At 44.0% G+C, this 16243-nt stretch overlaps 1 protein-coding gene across 6 annotated transcripts in view; it reads right to left on the bottom strand.

Moving 5' to 3' along the window:
- Window positions 1–16243, bottom strand: part of GHR (growth hormone receptor) — a 292065-nt gene that overhangs the window by 22375 nt on the left and 253447 nt on the right. For all 6 annotated transcript variants that reach the window (XM_007117758.4, XM_028492885.2, XM_028492886.2 and 3 more), the window contains 3 exons: window positions 12623–12752; window positions 5833–6005; window positions 1315–1493 (listed from right to left, as the gene is read on the bottom strand). In XM_007117758.4, the coding sequence (XP_007117820.1) occupies window positions 1315–1493; window positions 5833–6005; window positions 12623–12752 (482 nt within the window). The remainder of the gene's footprint in view (window positions 1–1314; window positions 1494–5832; window positions 6006–12622; window positions 12753–16243) is intronic.

Genomic DNA, 16243 nt, shown 5'->3' with positions numbered 1-16243 from the left:
TCACTGTCGTGGCCTCTCCCGTTGCGGAGCACAGGCTCCGGACGCGCAGGCTCAGCGGCCACGGCTCACGGGCCCAGCCCCTCCGCTGCATGTGCGATCTTCCCGGACCGGGGCACGAACCCGTGTCCCCTGCATCGGCAGGCGGACTCCCAACCACTGCGCCACCAGGGAAGCCCAAAGCCCAGTATTTAACTGTGCACAGCTGCTCTAAACTTAACTTTCCTCTAATGACAAAACTGGCTTCTTTCTCAGCAGTTCACTGAATGGACAGGGCCCGGTTTCTCAAAATTCTGGGAGTGAGGCTGTGCCGGGCTGCTGGGCACGACCTGGTGACCAGCCAGAAACCACTTGGCTTGGCCAGGCCTGTGGCTAGACTGATTTAGAATTGGTTACATTGGGAGCAGCATGATAATCCTGGTTTCTTCTTGTTGTGTGCCATGCGGACTTTATGGAAGTGTCCAGTTCCCATACACTTGGCAAGGAAGTGTGGGGTTCAGAGGTCAACCAGTACCATGCCACTTGCTTACATAAAAACGTCTTAGCTTGATTCTCCCTTGAGGTATGTAACAAAACATCCTTCTGAAACCTCTAGGGGATCAATTCCCTCCCCCTCTGTTTCCCTCCTGGAGTCACTCAAGAACTTATTTTAATGGGGGTCTGCTGAAGAGTAGCAACTAAAATCATGGGAGAATATTTTTTTGTTTGTTTGTTTGTTTTGTTTTGGTTTTTTGCGGGGCGCGGGCCTCCCTCAGTTGTGGCCTCTCCCGTTGCGGAGCACAGGCTCCGGACGCGCAGGCTCAGCGGCCATGGCTCACGGGCCCAGCCGCTCCGCGGCATGTGGGATCCTCCCAGACCGGGGCGCGGACCCGGTTCCCCTGCATCGGCAGGTGGACGCGCAACCACTGCGCCACCAGGGAAGCCCCATCATGGGAGAATATTTAGCCACAGCTCACTGTTGACCTTGATCATAACCCTTGCCATGTTTAGCCACATCCTCAAAGGCAGCTAAGTGGCTAGAGTACACGATATTGTTCTAAAGTTCAACTGGATACCAATGATGACTGGGGAAATATAGTTTTCCTTTCCTTCCATAGGTTTCTGTATAAAACTCCATGTTAGCATTTGCTGTCTTGAAGAATTCCAAGATGATATTTTACTGATTATATCCATTTTTCTCAAATAAGAAATTAGAGACCATATAGCATGACATGTGGTATTAAGTCAAAAGGGAGTCTATAAATGAGAGGGGGGTTGTTAACCTAAAAAGAAGAAAAGTCAAAGGATTTTTAAATGTGAGATGTAATGATATCTTACCATTTTCCACTGGGTCTCATTTACTTCTTTGTATTGCAGTTCATACTCCAGGACTATCCATCCCTTCTGGACATCTGCATTTGGTGGTGGTTCCCATCTCACCTGGATATCTGCATGAATCCCTGTTAAACTGATGTTCAGTAAAGTCCAGTTGAGGCCAATGGGTGGATCTGGTTGCACTGGGCATTTCAACAGAGAATTAGTACACAGACACAGCTCGATATTAGTGGAATGCTTTCTTCCGAAGAGACTGTTACTTTATACATTTTTATTATTCAAACACTTAATTCTTCCAATATTCCCACTTTATGGGAGAGTATCATTTTTTTTAACATCTTTATTGGAGTATAATTGGTTTACAATGGTGTGTTCGTTTCTGCTTTACAACAAAGTGAATCATTTTTTAACTTAAGGATGATCTGTTTTTAACTTAAAAAAAAAGCCCCTATAAAAAACTTCTTTTTGAGTTTAAAATCTGATCTATAGCTATTCTTAAAGATTTGCCATGTTTTACACTTCTTTTGGCTCTGATAGGATGAATACTTTGGGATTTTGGCAAAGGAATTCACTTTAACTCAAAACTGAAGGAAGAGAGAGTCAGAAAGATCTATGGTATTTAAACATGTTGCTGTTTTGGAACTAGGGGTGGAGAAATCTTTTTTCGTCCAAGCTGTATGTGACCTCGGGCAAGATCTTTCTTATTTTCTTTCTCATTTCTTGTCTTTGCCATTTCTGTACGGCTACAGAAGCACAGTCCTTCAAAACACTCAGTAAATACTCCTTAGCTTATCTTCCTAGCCACATGTGATCATTTCTTCAGATATAAAATGAAGGCATTACACTGCTCTCTCAAATGGTAATGAATCAGTGTTTTCTGTGTTTTACTTAACTACATGCTACTGACCACTGTGGAGTGGATCCTACTTTTTAAAAAATGAGAAAGTCCCAATTTGACTAATCATGACCACATTTTGGAAATTAAATTGAAGGGATTTGCAAAATAGCTAAGCTACCCACATCATGATAGCTATACCTCATCTTTCTGGATTTGTTGGGGACTGACGAATTCTGAAAACCAAAGCTTAACCCTTTATATGACTGAACTATAAAAATGTTTTTTTGTTTGTTTGTTTTTGTTTTGTTTTGCGGTATGCGGGCCTCTCACTGTTGTGGCCTCTCTCGTTGCGGAGCACAGGCTCCGGACGCACAGGCCCAGCGGCCATGGCTCACGGGCCCAGCCGCTCCGCGGCATGTGGGATCCTCCCGGACCGGGGCAAGAACCCGTGTCCCCTGCATCGGCAGGCGGACTCTCAACCACTGTGCCACCAGGGAAGCCCTATAAAAATGTTTTTAATGCAAAATTTTCTCAAACTTATTACTCATGTTGCATCTTACAAATCTTCCTGTCTACTTTAAATAGAGGATATAGAACTGGGTCCTTTTTGAGAAGGCTCAGTACCACCGTTATGGCATAATAATAACCTCTCCTTTACTTTTATGCTTTTTTCTAGGTGCCTTAGGTGACACATTACGGTGTGAGAAACACTGAGATGTTTAAAAAGCATCTGAAACTGAATGCATTCAAAGGCAAGTCTTCTGCCTGAAGCTTGCTCCTCTTCTACCTTCCCTGGTTCTGTTAATGGTGACTCCATTCCTCCAGTTGCTCAGGATAAAAATGGTCAACTCTTCCCGGACTCATCTTTTTTTCACCATCCCACATTCTGTCAGCTGTACTTTCAAGATATTCCCCCAATCCACCCACTTCTCATCACCTGCATGGCTCTAACCTGGTCCTAGCCATTATCATTTTTTTTTTTCTGTACTAGCTTCCCAACTAGTCTCTTGTCCCCCTTGTCCCCCTTCAGTCTATTCTCAACACAGCCCTCAATACTCTGAACATGGTGGTCATCTTAAGTTAGGTCATATCACTCATCATTTAAAGCCTTCCAAAGGCTTCCTATCTCACTCCAAATGAAAGCCAAAGTCACACAATGGCTTAAAGGGTACCTTAGCTTTGACCCTCTGACCTCTGGGATCTGGTCTATGACCACACTCCTCCTCACTCTCTGTGTATCCCCTCACTATCCCATGCTGTTCCTTGAGAGAGCAAAGACATGCTCCCGCTTCAGGATCTTTACCCTTCCTGTGCCCTCTTCCCTCAGGTAGACATGTGACTGTTCTCTCATTTCCTTCTTTACTCAAGTGTCGCTGTCTCGGTGAAGCCATGTCTGATAACGCTACCACTGCAACCTCTCCAGCGTGCTTTTCTCCCTCCCGATGTTATCTCTCTTCCCAGCATGGTCTCCTCCCACCCTCACTGGGAAAATGTCCCACTAGGGCAGACATTTTCTGTCCCCAGCACCTAGAACACTGCCTGGTCCAAGGAAGAGACTCAAAGATTGGCTGAATAAACTGAATGAATGACAAATGCCTAAGTAATATATGACTTTAAATCCAAAGACGAGCCCTGTGAGGTCTAGTAGAATACATTCATAATACATGAGGAAGCTGAGGCTGTGACTGTCATCTTCAGATCTAGGTTCACCTCGGTTCTTTGTGGTCTCTCACTCTCAGCTCCCTCCCTCCCTGCTTTCATGGTAACTCTGCCCGTCATCATCTTTTGCCTTGATTATCACAAAGTCTTCTAATCCCCATACCTCTAGTCTGTGCTATTCCTATCTACCCTCTACACTGCAGCCAGATGAATTTCCCTGAGACAATAGTACCACGCTGTATGGCTTTGAGGTTAAGAGCAGGGGCTCTGGAGCTATGCTGCTTAGGTTCAAATCTCAGCTCTGCCTACCAGCTGTCTGACCTTGAGCTAGTCATTGATCCCCTGCTTTGGGGATCAGTTTCAGCATCTGTAAAATGGGGATTATAATAGAACCTATCTCACACAGTTATCATACCTGATCTATGGTAAATGCTTTGTAAGTGTTAGCAATAAATATCCCGAGGTCATTTCCCTGCTTAAGCATCCTCAAATGTACCCCTGGGCAGTAAGGTGAAGTCCAGATTCCTCTGTGGGGTACACAAGATCCATTGATGATTTCTCTGGCCAGCGGGTCAGGCCTGCCAAACTGCTCCCGAGTCTGTGAACATTCTGTGCTGTTTGTCACTTCTGGAACTTAGTCGCTGTTGGAAGACACAGTCCATCTTGTATAAATGGCAACTCCTGCTGCTGCTTTAAGAAGTAACCGAACTAGTCACCATCTCTGGGCAGCACTTTCTCATCCCTCAGGCCCAGTCAATCATTCACACCTCTGGCCACAACCTTGGCTTGCTGTGCATTCCACACACCTTGAGTCCGGCACCTATTGTGCTGTGTCACAGTTAGTTGTTAACCTGCCTGATTTCCCTACTTGACTGCGTCTCACTCGTCCTGTAGCCAACACACCCAGCACAGTGCCCGGCTCATGGCAGGCACTCAGTGAAAGTCAGCCAGGTAAACGAGTGGGGCTGGCTCTTGGCAGGGACAGGGTTAGAACACAGATCTTGACACAGTAGTCTTTCTACTACTCATTTAGCCACTAGACAGCTACATCTATTGACGTTAGGGCATATGTACGAATAGTTCCTCTAAACTGTGTAATTGGGTTCTCTTTTCTGCTTGGTACAGTTTTCTCAATCTTCTCCCTCAAAGTCAGGCTATCAGATTTACTTGTTTCCATCTGCAACTTCTACCCACACTCTCTCTGTCTCTTCCAGTCTGCTGATGCCTGGGAAACCACACACAAGAACGACACATCTGAGAGAGGCTCCAAGGAATTCCTATAAGCAGCAAATGAGCTTTGTGGATAGATCTGAGGCACCAATGTCAGCTACTCATGGTCCTTCTTTGATTCTTTCTATTTAGCTGTTTATACTATTATAGTATAAACATGAATATTCCAATTATGGTTGTTTGTTTTGTTTCATTTCCCCTGTGTCCACATGATGAGCAAGGGATAAGCTGCTTGGATCTTTCACTGCGTGCATTGAGCTGATTACCTCCAGTGTTTGTTTTGAGATCTCATAAACATGTCTTTAAACTGATTTTGGCTGTTCTGTCCATGTAAAATTCCAGAATGATTATGCCTTGTGGTAAAGAAAATCTAGGCCTTTATTATAGCAATGACAGAGATCAAGGCCAATGTATTTCAGTAGATCAGAATATAATAATCACACCAAATCATCAGGAGAGAAGGAATCTTAAGAGTGCATTGAGTTTGTCCCTTGCAGCGGCACACAAGAATACAATCCAGCTTTAGAGACCTTCTCAAGGAAAAGACTCCATAAGACTCCTATTCTTTTCTTTACAACATTTACTGCCAGATTTTTTTCATGTTAGAGCCAACCCAAGCCCCCTCTGCCCTCTCTCTTGTTCACCACCTGATCTCATGCACTGTAAAGGAGACTTCCATCCCTCCATAGAGTGCAATGACACAGTCTTCCTATTTGCATACACTTGGACTTTGCAGCCTTCCCCACTTATTTAATCTAAAGCCATGTCAAATAAAACACAAACCTGTGATTTACCTATTTCCTCAACAGAGAAACACTTTTGATCCACAGTATCACCATTGCTAGTTAGCTTGATACAGTAGGGGATCCAAATGGAGGTATAAGATGAATTAAAGTAACAGCTGTTTTCTCCAGCAGAGACGTAATCGGGGCATTCTTTCCATTCTTGAGTCCATTCTTGAGTGCTCCTGAAATGGAGGGTAAAAAAAGGATGAATTGTTCCCCCAAATCATGCCATAGCTTAAGCCAAAGCAAGGTGCTTGGCAGTCAGATTCAATAAACTGGGACACAAATATGGTATGAGCAAGTATCTTAGTGGCACCATTTCCAAGAAGTAGCACATCTGTGGACTGATGATCAGTGTCTGCAGACCGATAGAAGGCCATCTGGTACTTCTGCCTGTACTAAAAGCATCCCTTCATTGACTGCGTATAACGTGCCAGCTCCTAAATGAAGTGATTTATTGGTAGGTGCTTCATTATCCCCATTCTGCAGATGAGGGTTCTCAGGCTTACAAAGGTTTAAAAATGTTCCTTTATTAAAATACTGCAGAGAGTCAACCCCCAAACTATAGAGATTCCCAGAGAATAGCTGAGTCTTTAAACCTGGGTATTCCCCCAACTTATGGTGGAAGAAACTGAGGCAGCACATTGATGGTGTTCTGCAGGCTGAGTGACATTGAGATTCGGGTGGCCCTGAAGTGGAAAATTGGCTACCGCCCTCCTCTGAACTGCTGCCTCCTGTGTCCATCTCCCCAAAGCCGTCCACTGTTTGGGGGGGATGGTTTCCTGTTGCCTTGAATTCCTTCCCATTCTCCTGATTTTTTTCCTTAATTACATGAAGAGCCACGGGAACATTTCAAACATGCTGGACGTCCAGGTAACCTTTAAGAAACATGGGAGTCCTAGGATTTTCCCCTCTACTCATAAAAGAGACAAAAGCCACGAACCCAGAAATTAAAAAAAATTCTCCAAACTGAGAAAGCATTTTTCTTCTCCATTTTGTAAATAGAAGTGGACATTTAATTATAATATCAAAAAAAGGAAAACAAAAACGGGCTGAACTGAATCAATGTGTTTGCCTATCGGTTCCTTTTTTGGTTTCTCTACAAAGAACAAGTTCATCTTTTCCTATATCTTGGATCAGATAAGAACAAACAAAACAAGTCATGAAGGATAGATGGATACATGGAGAACACTGAAGAAATCAGAAAAGCTACATCTCCATGTTTAAATGCTACCATAGAGTTATTCACCTCTATCCCACTCTACAGAAAGCATCATTTACCCAGATGACTTAGAACAACAGCAGGATGTGTGTCGAAGAAAAAGAGATGCCAGGAAGTTCACTGTGGGAGGACGTCAGTTTGGGGAAAGGATATTCCCTGATCAGCTGCTAAGGGGACCTGAACAAAAATGCAGAGCAATCAAAAGATCGCTCAGACTCAAGTCCATCCCAGCTGGAACTGAGCGAACATGTGAGACAATGCGACACAGCTCTCCTCCCACTTTCCATCTGCTTGCCTGACTGAATGAGTGAATTCAGCAAGCCATCATTGGGTGTCTCCAATGCAAGCAGCATGTAAGCATTATAGCTGGCACTAGCACTGCGTGGCTATAATGATTAATAAGACTTGGTCACTACCTTCAGGCTAGAAGATGACTCAGAAATGACCATCCGAGTACTTTCTTTTTTTGTCTCCTTTATTCAGTATGCTAATATTTCATAAGCATTGATTATATATAAAACACTGTGCCAGATATTACGCGGGATTCATGTGAATTACTCCTGCCTCAGGGGGAATGACCGAGAAACTGTATTACAAAGCAGCGTGGCTAAGTGTTTACACATAGTACTCACTGGAGTTAGAAGAGGGAATGATTGCTCTGGCTGTTCATGGAAGGCTTCAAGGTGGAGGTGGTGTTTTTAGCGATCTTGAAGATGGGTAAAAGTTTAGTAGATGGCAATAGGGAAAGGAAGAGAGGGAACAGAAGGCAATGGAATAATTGGGAAAAACTTTCTTAAATTAGAATTGCTACTTAGGTGGGGTAATTGATTATTTACTTACTCTTCACTAGGCTATCGGCCGAGAAGGGGGTTTATAAGTCAAGGAGACATAAAGCCAGGTAATCTGCGGCTGAGGGAGAAGGGGGTAGGAATGACCTTGTGTCGGCTGAGGCGCCTGGGGCTGGCAGGCCAGACTGTGGAGGTCTGTGAGCATCACCCCAGGGGGTGGGTGCTGGGCAGCAGTGGGCAACAAGGACCCTGCAGGCTGTGGGAAGGCAGGATGAAGAGCTGGGAGAAGACACATGTTTCCTTCTTTACAGCTGTTTCCCAAGCTGGTCTGTTTGGCACTAGGAGGAAACTGGTGTAATATCAGGGGGTCCTTGAGACAGCTGCTCATCAGCTGTTGGAAAGAACTTGGGATTAACATGGACAGTGAACTGTTGCTTAATTTCTGGTTGAGATTCTTAAAAGCTGCATACTCTTGGAGGAGAGGGAGATTCATGTCCGATGGGAAAATCAACTGGGTAGAGGGTAGAAGTAAGAATTGTGTGTACTGTGTGTATGTGTCTAGAATAGGAAAAAGATAACAAAGAAATATCGATAGGTGGGTCACTGAACTATAGTATGGTTTATTTTATCTTGGCTTTCAAACAAAATAAGAGTATAGTAAAGAGAATGGTTTAAGAGATTGCCCAGAAAAGGAGGCTTCCATATAATAGTAAAGGACCTATCAAATGTATTTAGCATAATTGACAGTAATAAAGTTAGTATTAAAACATTCTAAAGATGTAGGCCAGTGCTTAGCAGGTCTGGATTTGTCATAGGGAGGTTAGCTCTGTGTATTTCACACAGTTTCTCAGCTTTGGCTGGTCAGCACCCTGGTCCCCATGGGGACTGTATGAAAAACACTGTTTAGATGGTCCTCAATCCATTAGCTCCACGGAACAAACAACTTAAAGCACTTATCTTAAGCACAATGGATCAGGAAGAGCTAGTTCAAAACACAGCTCCCAGCCCCCTCCCTCATGAACTGAAGTTGAATTTTATTTTAAAGACATGTTTAACACTTCTTTTTAAACTATTAAGTTTAGAGCAAAAAACCAAATGGACTCACAAAACAGATGCTCTGTTGACTGCCTTCACTGGGTTGAATTTCTCTACAGACGACCAAAGCCCGCTTATGGAAGCTACTCCCCGCACTTAAGTGCTTTAGGTTTGCTCCCGGACTGGCTTGTGACATAGAGGTGAGAACTATAGAAAGAGCCTATCAATAAAAATCAGAATAAAGAGCAGAAGAAATGCTTTCCACTTAAAGGTAACCGATTGGAAGAGAAATAAAAAAAAAAAATAAAACATCATTTATGTTCTAAGGGCGACTGTTTTCATTATCTCCAGATCACGCGTTTTAGGCTTAAAATTTAACATTTTCCTTAAAAAAAGAAAAGAAAGTAAAACTGCTCTTTCTCCTTTCTAATTTCCCCCACCACCTTGCATGGAGAAGAAACTTTCTTTTCAAAAGCCAGGGTAATTTGGGGAGGGGGTTTGGTGGGGTTGGGGGAAAGATAATCTTTGGGACTGAGTCTTCACACGCCCACTTCTTTGAAAACGAGCCATCAGCAGGCAAAAGGCTGACAGCAGAGCATGCTGACAGGCTCCCAGAGCCTCTTTTTGCCAGGCCTGTGATTTGCATTCTTGCTGGGTCCCCTCCAAGCTCAGAGGCTGAATCGGGCACGGTCTCCGTCACAGGGTGGCACGGTCTCCGTCACAGGGTGGCACAGACTGTTCTGAATTGGCTGCCTCTTCCCCCAGCTCACCTGGCCAGGAGCAGAGCCAGCCAAGCCTGCAGCTGCCTCTGGGCCCGTCCTCTGGGCCTGACGTGTTTAGATTCCCTCGTGCTTTAGCTACCAAGGCCAGGCCGGGAGTGCATCAGCCCCCTCCTGCTCCTCCCCGCCTCCAGTGCTCCGGTTCTGGATGACATCATGTCACAGTTTCATCTCTGTATCAGGGATGGGGAGTCATGGTTCTATAGTCCCAGGAGTTGCCTGGGAACTGAATTCTAAGAAACAATGACAAGAGTCCGAAAATGCATTTGTATTTTCCTCTTTGTGTAAGTGGGTAACATGAAGGCAACACATTTGTACTCTAATTGGTGCAGTCCTGATAATGGATATTCCTGATACTCCTAATTCCTTTAATTCTCCCCTTTCCGGAGAAACCGGGCTGGGCGCTCATGTTATTCTGGCTAAGATATTCAAAATAGTTAAATGCTTATAGAGAAAACACAAAACACTGATTTTGCCAGTTTGGTAGGCCCTAATTAGGAGGTTGTACTTAGGGGGTTTGAGGATGTGACAGTTTCTTCCCCTGGGATCCCAAACTCTACTAGGACAATAATTGATGATGTCTTTCTGAATAGAGCCAAGACTTTGCCCCCACCTCGTCACACTTTCAGTGGCATCTCTACTGGCACAGGGCTGGGTTTGGACTAGGGATGCTGAAAAGCCTGGGCTGTGCAGAGAAGGCCTGGAGGCAAGGGTATGCGGCCCTGATGGATGAGGGTAAGGGACAAATATATATTTGTGAAGCCTGCATCCTTTTGGATCTTTTTGCTCAGGTTCAAATCTGGTGAATATTAGGGTGGTGAAAATCTGTTTTCATAAAGTGGGCTCAACTGCTAATTTCTCTCTTCATTTTAGTTAATTGTGCCAGTATGAATAAGTTATTTTGTTTTGACTGAGCTCTAAGTTGCTGAAGCAGAAGTATGAAAATTGAACCTTCTAAATCTCTCTTCATTTAACAATCATTTCAGAAGATATTCAAAAGTGTTACCAGACATTTTAGCTTCCTGTCCAAATGTATGTCTACACATCAGCTCTGTCAACCGGACCCTACCTCTCTGCGGTATCAGCCTTGCTGGGAAAAAAAAGTGCATTCGGTGCCCAACCATCTCATCTTTGTGTGCCCTCTGGGGTACATCTGAGAGACCTCTCACACACCTGCAAGGTGACTAAGGCCAGTCCTAGTTGCTAATTCAAAGTATTTATTTGCAAATTAAGCATCCAGCTCTGCATTAAAAATGGTCTCATAGCACACCAATAATCATAAGCAGTAAAGAATCAAAAATCACTTTTGTAGCCCAGCAATTAGAATTCTATATTATTTTAAATTATTATCACGCTACCAATAATAAGAATAGCAGCTACCATTTATTCAGTATTTATACTATGCTTGTCACCAAGCACCGTGATAAGTGTTTTTCATGGATTAGTTAACAGAACCCTCACAAGAAGCCACGTGGCAAGGTCTATTATCTCCATTTTGCAAATGAGGCGCTGAATTGTTGACAGACTGACTAATCTGCCCAGCATCACTCTGTGAGCGAGGGCCGGAGCCAGGCTGAAATGTGAGATGGTTGGCCCTGAGCTCATGCCCTAACTGCCTGCCGCCTCTACCTTTCCTTTCCCAGCTCCTCTGGGGGACTGACAGCACCGTGCTTGGACTGATGACCACCACCAGATCAGGGGTCTCCACTAATCCTGCATCTTGGCTTAGGCCTTCCCTGGGGGTTGGGTGGAAAAGAGGAGATGATAGAGGGTTTGAGCCTAAAATTTTAAAAGCAAAAAGGTACAACATGAGAGTAAACAGAAATGGAAATCGTGCCAGGTGAGGGGTAAGAAATAAACGACTCGGGTGGTGATTATGCTGAAAGATCATTGTTTCACTCTTCCCCTGTTATTTTACAGGACCGTCAGTAAAAACGGAAGAGAGAAGTATCACAGTCCCTCACTGAATGTAACTAATTTAACAGGGACACAGCCTATTTTCTACATAGGAACCAGTCTTTTAAAACACACGTCTTTAAAAAAGTTTAAAAAACCCCTGTGGCTTCCCACCACAGAGAAAGCAGGCTGTGCTGTGGCCTGCAAGGCTCGTCTCAGTTTGGCCCTGCTAACCCTCTGACTTCTCCCCCATTACTCTCCCTGTCTTCCACCTTGTACCATCCAGCCTCCTGCTTTCTTCCAACCTGCCACATTGGCCTCAGGGCCTTTGCACTTGCAATTTCCTCTGTCTGGACAGTCTTTCCCCCAGATACTCACATGGCCTCTCTCACCTCATTTATGTCTCCGCTATAATGCACCACAGAGAGGCCTCCGATGACCTCCTCATTTAAGATGTCACCTGAGCTCCTGACATACACACACACTCACGCACACTCACTTTGTTCACTCTCCCATATGCTCACGCACGTTTACACATACACTCATGCACAACCACACCGCCCCCACACTCTCACACATATCACACGTGCACACTCACCCACCTTCCCACATTCACGCACAGTCACACTTGTACCCACTTTTACACACTCACACACATTCTTGCACTCACAAACGTGCTCACTCATACCTTCACACACTCATCCTCAGACCCTCTCAAGCACACGCATATATTTACACGGTGCTAACACTCTTTCTGGCTTTACTCTTCTTAACCATGTTGCCAGCTGACATTGAGTTTTTTAATTAGAAAATTTTTTTGTCTGTCTTGCCCCACTGGAAACAAATCTCCATGAGACCAGGGATTTTTATCTTTTTGTAATCACTACTGTATCTCCAGGGCCTAAAACGGTACCCAACATAGAGTAAGGGCTTAATTACTATTTTTGAATAAATGAATGGGTGAGTGCATTTAGGTCATCAAAATAGATTATTTCCGGTCCTACCACTGCATGTGACTCAATATGCTTTAATGAGAAAATCCGTGGAAGAGAAAAGTCAGAAAGGCATGAAGCCTGCACCTTCTGATATAGAACAGCTGTATGGATCCTGGGCTCTGCAAACCGTGATGAACCCCATCTGTCCAGTGGCATGAAAAAGTCTCTAGTTCAGGTGAACGGCACTTGGTGAATTTAGGCTTCCCGGAAGAATCTGCAGAATAAAAAGAAAAGGCAAGGCATGATATCGGGAGGGTAACAGATGGTCCTAATGAAACGCGTACTTAAAGCGGTCAAGAACAACCACTTCTTCTAGAAATGCTGTTTTCCTGGGTCACAGCTACAGAACTGCTGGTTGCCAGTTATTTCTCTGTCAGCCCCGATTCCAGGGACAAACCATTTTGTCTTTATTTCCGACATTATTTCTTGGGGCCTGTTTAAGAAACCAGAGCTAGAGATGAGGATTTGGGCACAGGTAGTTTATTTGGAGGGTGACCCCAGGAAAGGGAAAGAGGGACGTGGGGAGGGGAAAACAGCTAACGAAGTGTATGCTCTTCGGCTTGTGCCCATAGTGGCTGACGGGGGTCCAACCCCACAGAGGTCCCTCTGAGAAGCTGTGAAGAGTGTGCCTTCCCTGTGTCCTCGACAATGATGGGAGCCCAGGGCGTTTATCCACCAACTCCCATCGGTGGAGGGCTGCCCTGGAGGTGTTAATGCCACTGAACTTCTAGGCTGCACCTGCACATGGGCTGAGGGTCCTCACCTGACTTCTGAGAAACCTAGGCAGGCACCTGGAGCGTGCCCAGCAACGTGCATCGTGGCAGCTGCCCACCGTGGATGGCTGCGTTGGCACCAGGTGGGCCCCAGAGAACCACAGAGGCTTTTCTCTTTTTACAGATGTTTGAGAAAAAGTCGCTAATGTTTGCATTCTTTTAAAAGATTCAGCCAGTAAACTCATTAAATAGGTATCATTAAGTAGATACCTACTTTCAACAACTTGTGCATACATATACGTGTCAATTCTAATTTGGGAAGTGGAGAAAGACTCCTGTGTGTTAGGATATTAGCCAAACTCCTCTGCATCTATGAAAACTGCAGCCATGAATGTGCAGCAGGTCTGAGGTAAAACCAATTTTTGTATATCAATTTTCATTGTTCTTCTGACTTCCATGGCCATTTTGGAGACTGTGGTCAATGTTTATGAACCCACTCAGAGCACTGAAGCACTGGAGCCTACGTGATCTATTACAAATGAAAAAGGTGTATGTTTCTTCAGGCAAGCATCTATTATACAGTAGAGTTCCTGGAAACGTTCCTTTTTCTATTAGCTGAAGCACTGGAAGTATTATCTTTTAGATCCTTCCAGAAAATCAGTGCTAAATAAACCACATTTAAACCACAACTAACATGTTTTAACGCCTGCAGGGTTGAGGGGGAGGACTGCACATTCTGACTGGTTTTTTTGCACAGAATGTGAGAAGAGGAAATACACCAGGTTTCAAATTGGGAGATTTGTGATGTAGTCCCAGCTCTGATACTATTTAGCCTTGAACTTCTCAAGTCATTTGGACCTCAGTTTTCTCAATAGAGAGGCTGGAAAAGATGAGATCCAAGGTACTTTACAACTTCACTTTTACAATTAAGTGACATATACAACCACTAATAACAATCTATGGCATCAAAACATAATTTTGGCATTGGAGCCCAAACCACCAAAGAACACCAAATGCAAACACCATCCAGGTTCCTATATTCCCTGTGAAATACCCCGGCCACATAATGGCAAGAATAATAAACCTAATCTGAAAAGTTGAAACATGAAGGGAAAAAAAAACTTTGCTAGCTGGGGGAAAAAAAAACTTAAAACGAATTAATTTGAAACACATTTCACTTGCTTAAACTTACTCTTCTTGTTTATTCTGTTTCCTTTTAACTCCAGATATATAGAAAGCCCCATATTATCCTGTATTCTAAATAAGAAATAGGAAATTCATGGTTGTGGTGCTAATGTGATGAAATACATGCCCACAGAGGACTCCCAAGGTAGCCACAGTGCAGCAAAGCTACTTTTTTGTCTTTTTTCATGTCTGTCTTGCATTGCCTGCCTTCCTTTCCCTATCTTCCTCCTTTCTTTCTCCTTCCTTGCACCCTCCTTCTCTCCTCCCTTCCTTTTTTCTTTTATGGCTGGGTATGTGCTGCTAGGTGCTGTAGCAGACAGCCTCTCAGATGGCCCCAAGGATCCCTGCCTCCTTGAATCCTCCTGAAGGATCCCTATCCACAACCTTGAATGTTTCCTCCCCTTGAGTAACTTGCCTCGAACCTATGGCATATGATAGCATCGAGGGGATGTCACATCTGTGATTAGGTTACAAAAGACTGTGACTTCTGTCTTGCTAGCTGACTTAGTCTCTTGCTGGTTTTGCTGAAGCAAGCTGCCACGCTAGTGAGAACCACAGGGCAAAGAATGGAGGGTGGCCTCTGGTCCACAACCAGCAAGACGTTGAGGCCCTCAGTCTAACAACCCTCCAAGAACTGAGTCCTGGGAAACAACCGTGAAAGTGAGCATAGACGCCGATCCTTCCCCATTTCAGACTTTGGATGAGACCATGGCCCTCGCTGGCACTTTGAGTGCAGCCTTGTGAGAGAATCTGAGGCAGAGGACCCAGCTGATGGATTAATTTGGAGGATGGATAGGGACAAATATTAACCATAGTGAATATCTGAATGCTGTTGATATATTGATATAATAAACAAATTCAATATATATCAGAACTTCAGAGCAGTGTTTAAGAATGACATAAACCACTTTTCTTAGCAAATGGAATATGTCACAGTGAGTGTGGGAAAGTGGGTAACTTCTCTTTTGGAGGCAAGAAGAACTGTAATACAGCTGGCTGCTTCCCTCTTTCTCAGACACCTCCTGCTTCAGCTATTATCACTGTGGCTGAAGACATTCAACCTTCCTCAAGTCCAGCTCCTTAGAGCCATGCTCAGCTTGTTTTCTAAGTCTGAGAGGTACTGGCCTAACCTTAAAATGAACACCTGTCTATTACATCTGAAAATCCCAGTAGAACTTGTTTTGTGTTTCACTATGAAGGCAATAAATGGTTACCATACACTCTGAGGTCTTCTCTGATGAGCCACACACAGTCATTTCTAAACTAGAAATACTTCCTACTCTCTTGTGATGTTTTTTTTAGCCTAAACCTACAGACAGAGTAGTACGCTCTTAAAAACATCTCTTAAAAGAATGTTTCAATGGACAAGAGAAACCACCTTTGGCCCTAAAGTAATTCTAAGAGAAATAAGTATTCCATTCAAGTGGTCCCACATCCTGAAGAAACGTTAACGCTGCTCAGCACTCACAAATCTTGACAATAACCCTGGGATTCACTTTTATTCTCTCTTTGGAGCTTTCATTTTGAAAATAAGGACTGTAGCGACATATTTACTTTGTTATCATTACTCTGTTTCATACATCATGCTACATATTAGTACATCACGTTGAATATTTATGTAATCTCCTTTAATACTGCTAACAGTTCTAGAAGGTGGGTACTATTTCCACTTAGACATGGGTGAAACTGGGGTTCAGAGAAGTTAAGTGAGTTGCCTGTGTTTATATTGTTGTTGTTTGCAGAGGTGGGATTAAAACACAAATCCTTGTGATTTCGTCTAAACTCTTAGCACTAGTAAAAAAAAAAA

This window comes from Physeter macrocephalus, chromosome 8 (genome assembly GCF_002837175.3).
Source record: "Physeter macrocephalus isolate SW-GA chromosome 8, ASM283717v5, whole genome shotgun sequence".
Taxonomy (NCBI): Eukaryota; Metazoa; Chordata; class Mammalia; order Artiodactyla; family Physeteridae; genus Physeter; species Physeter macrocephalus.
This window is presented reverse-complemented; position numbering and strand designations above follow the sequence as displayed.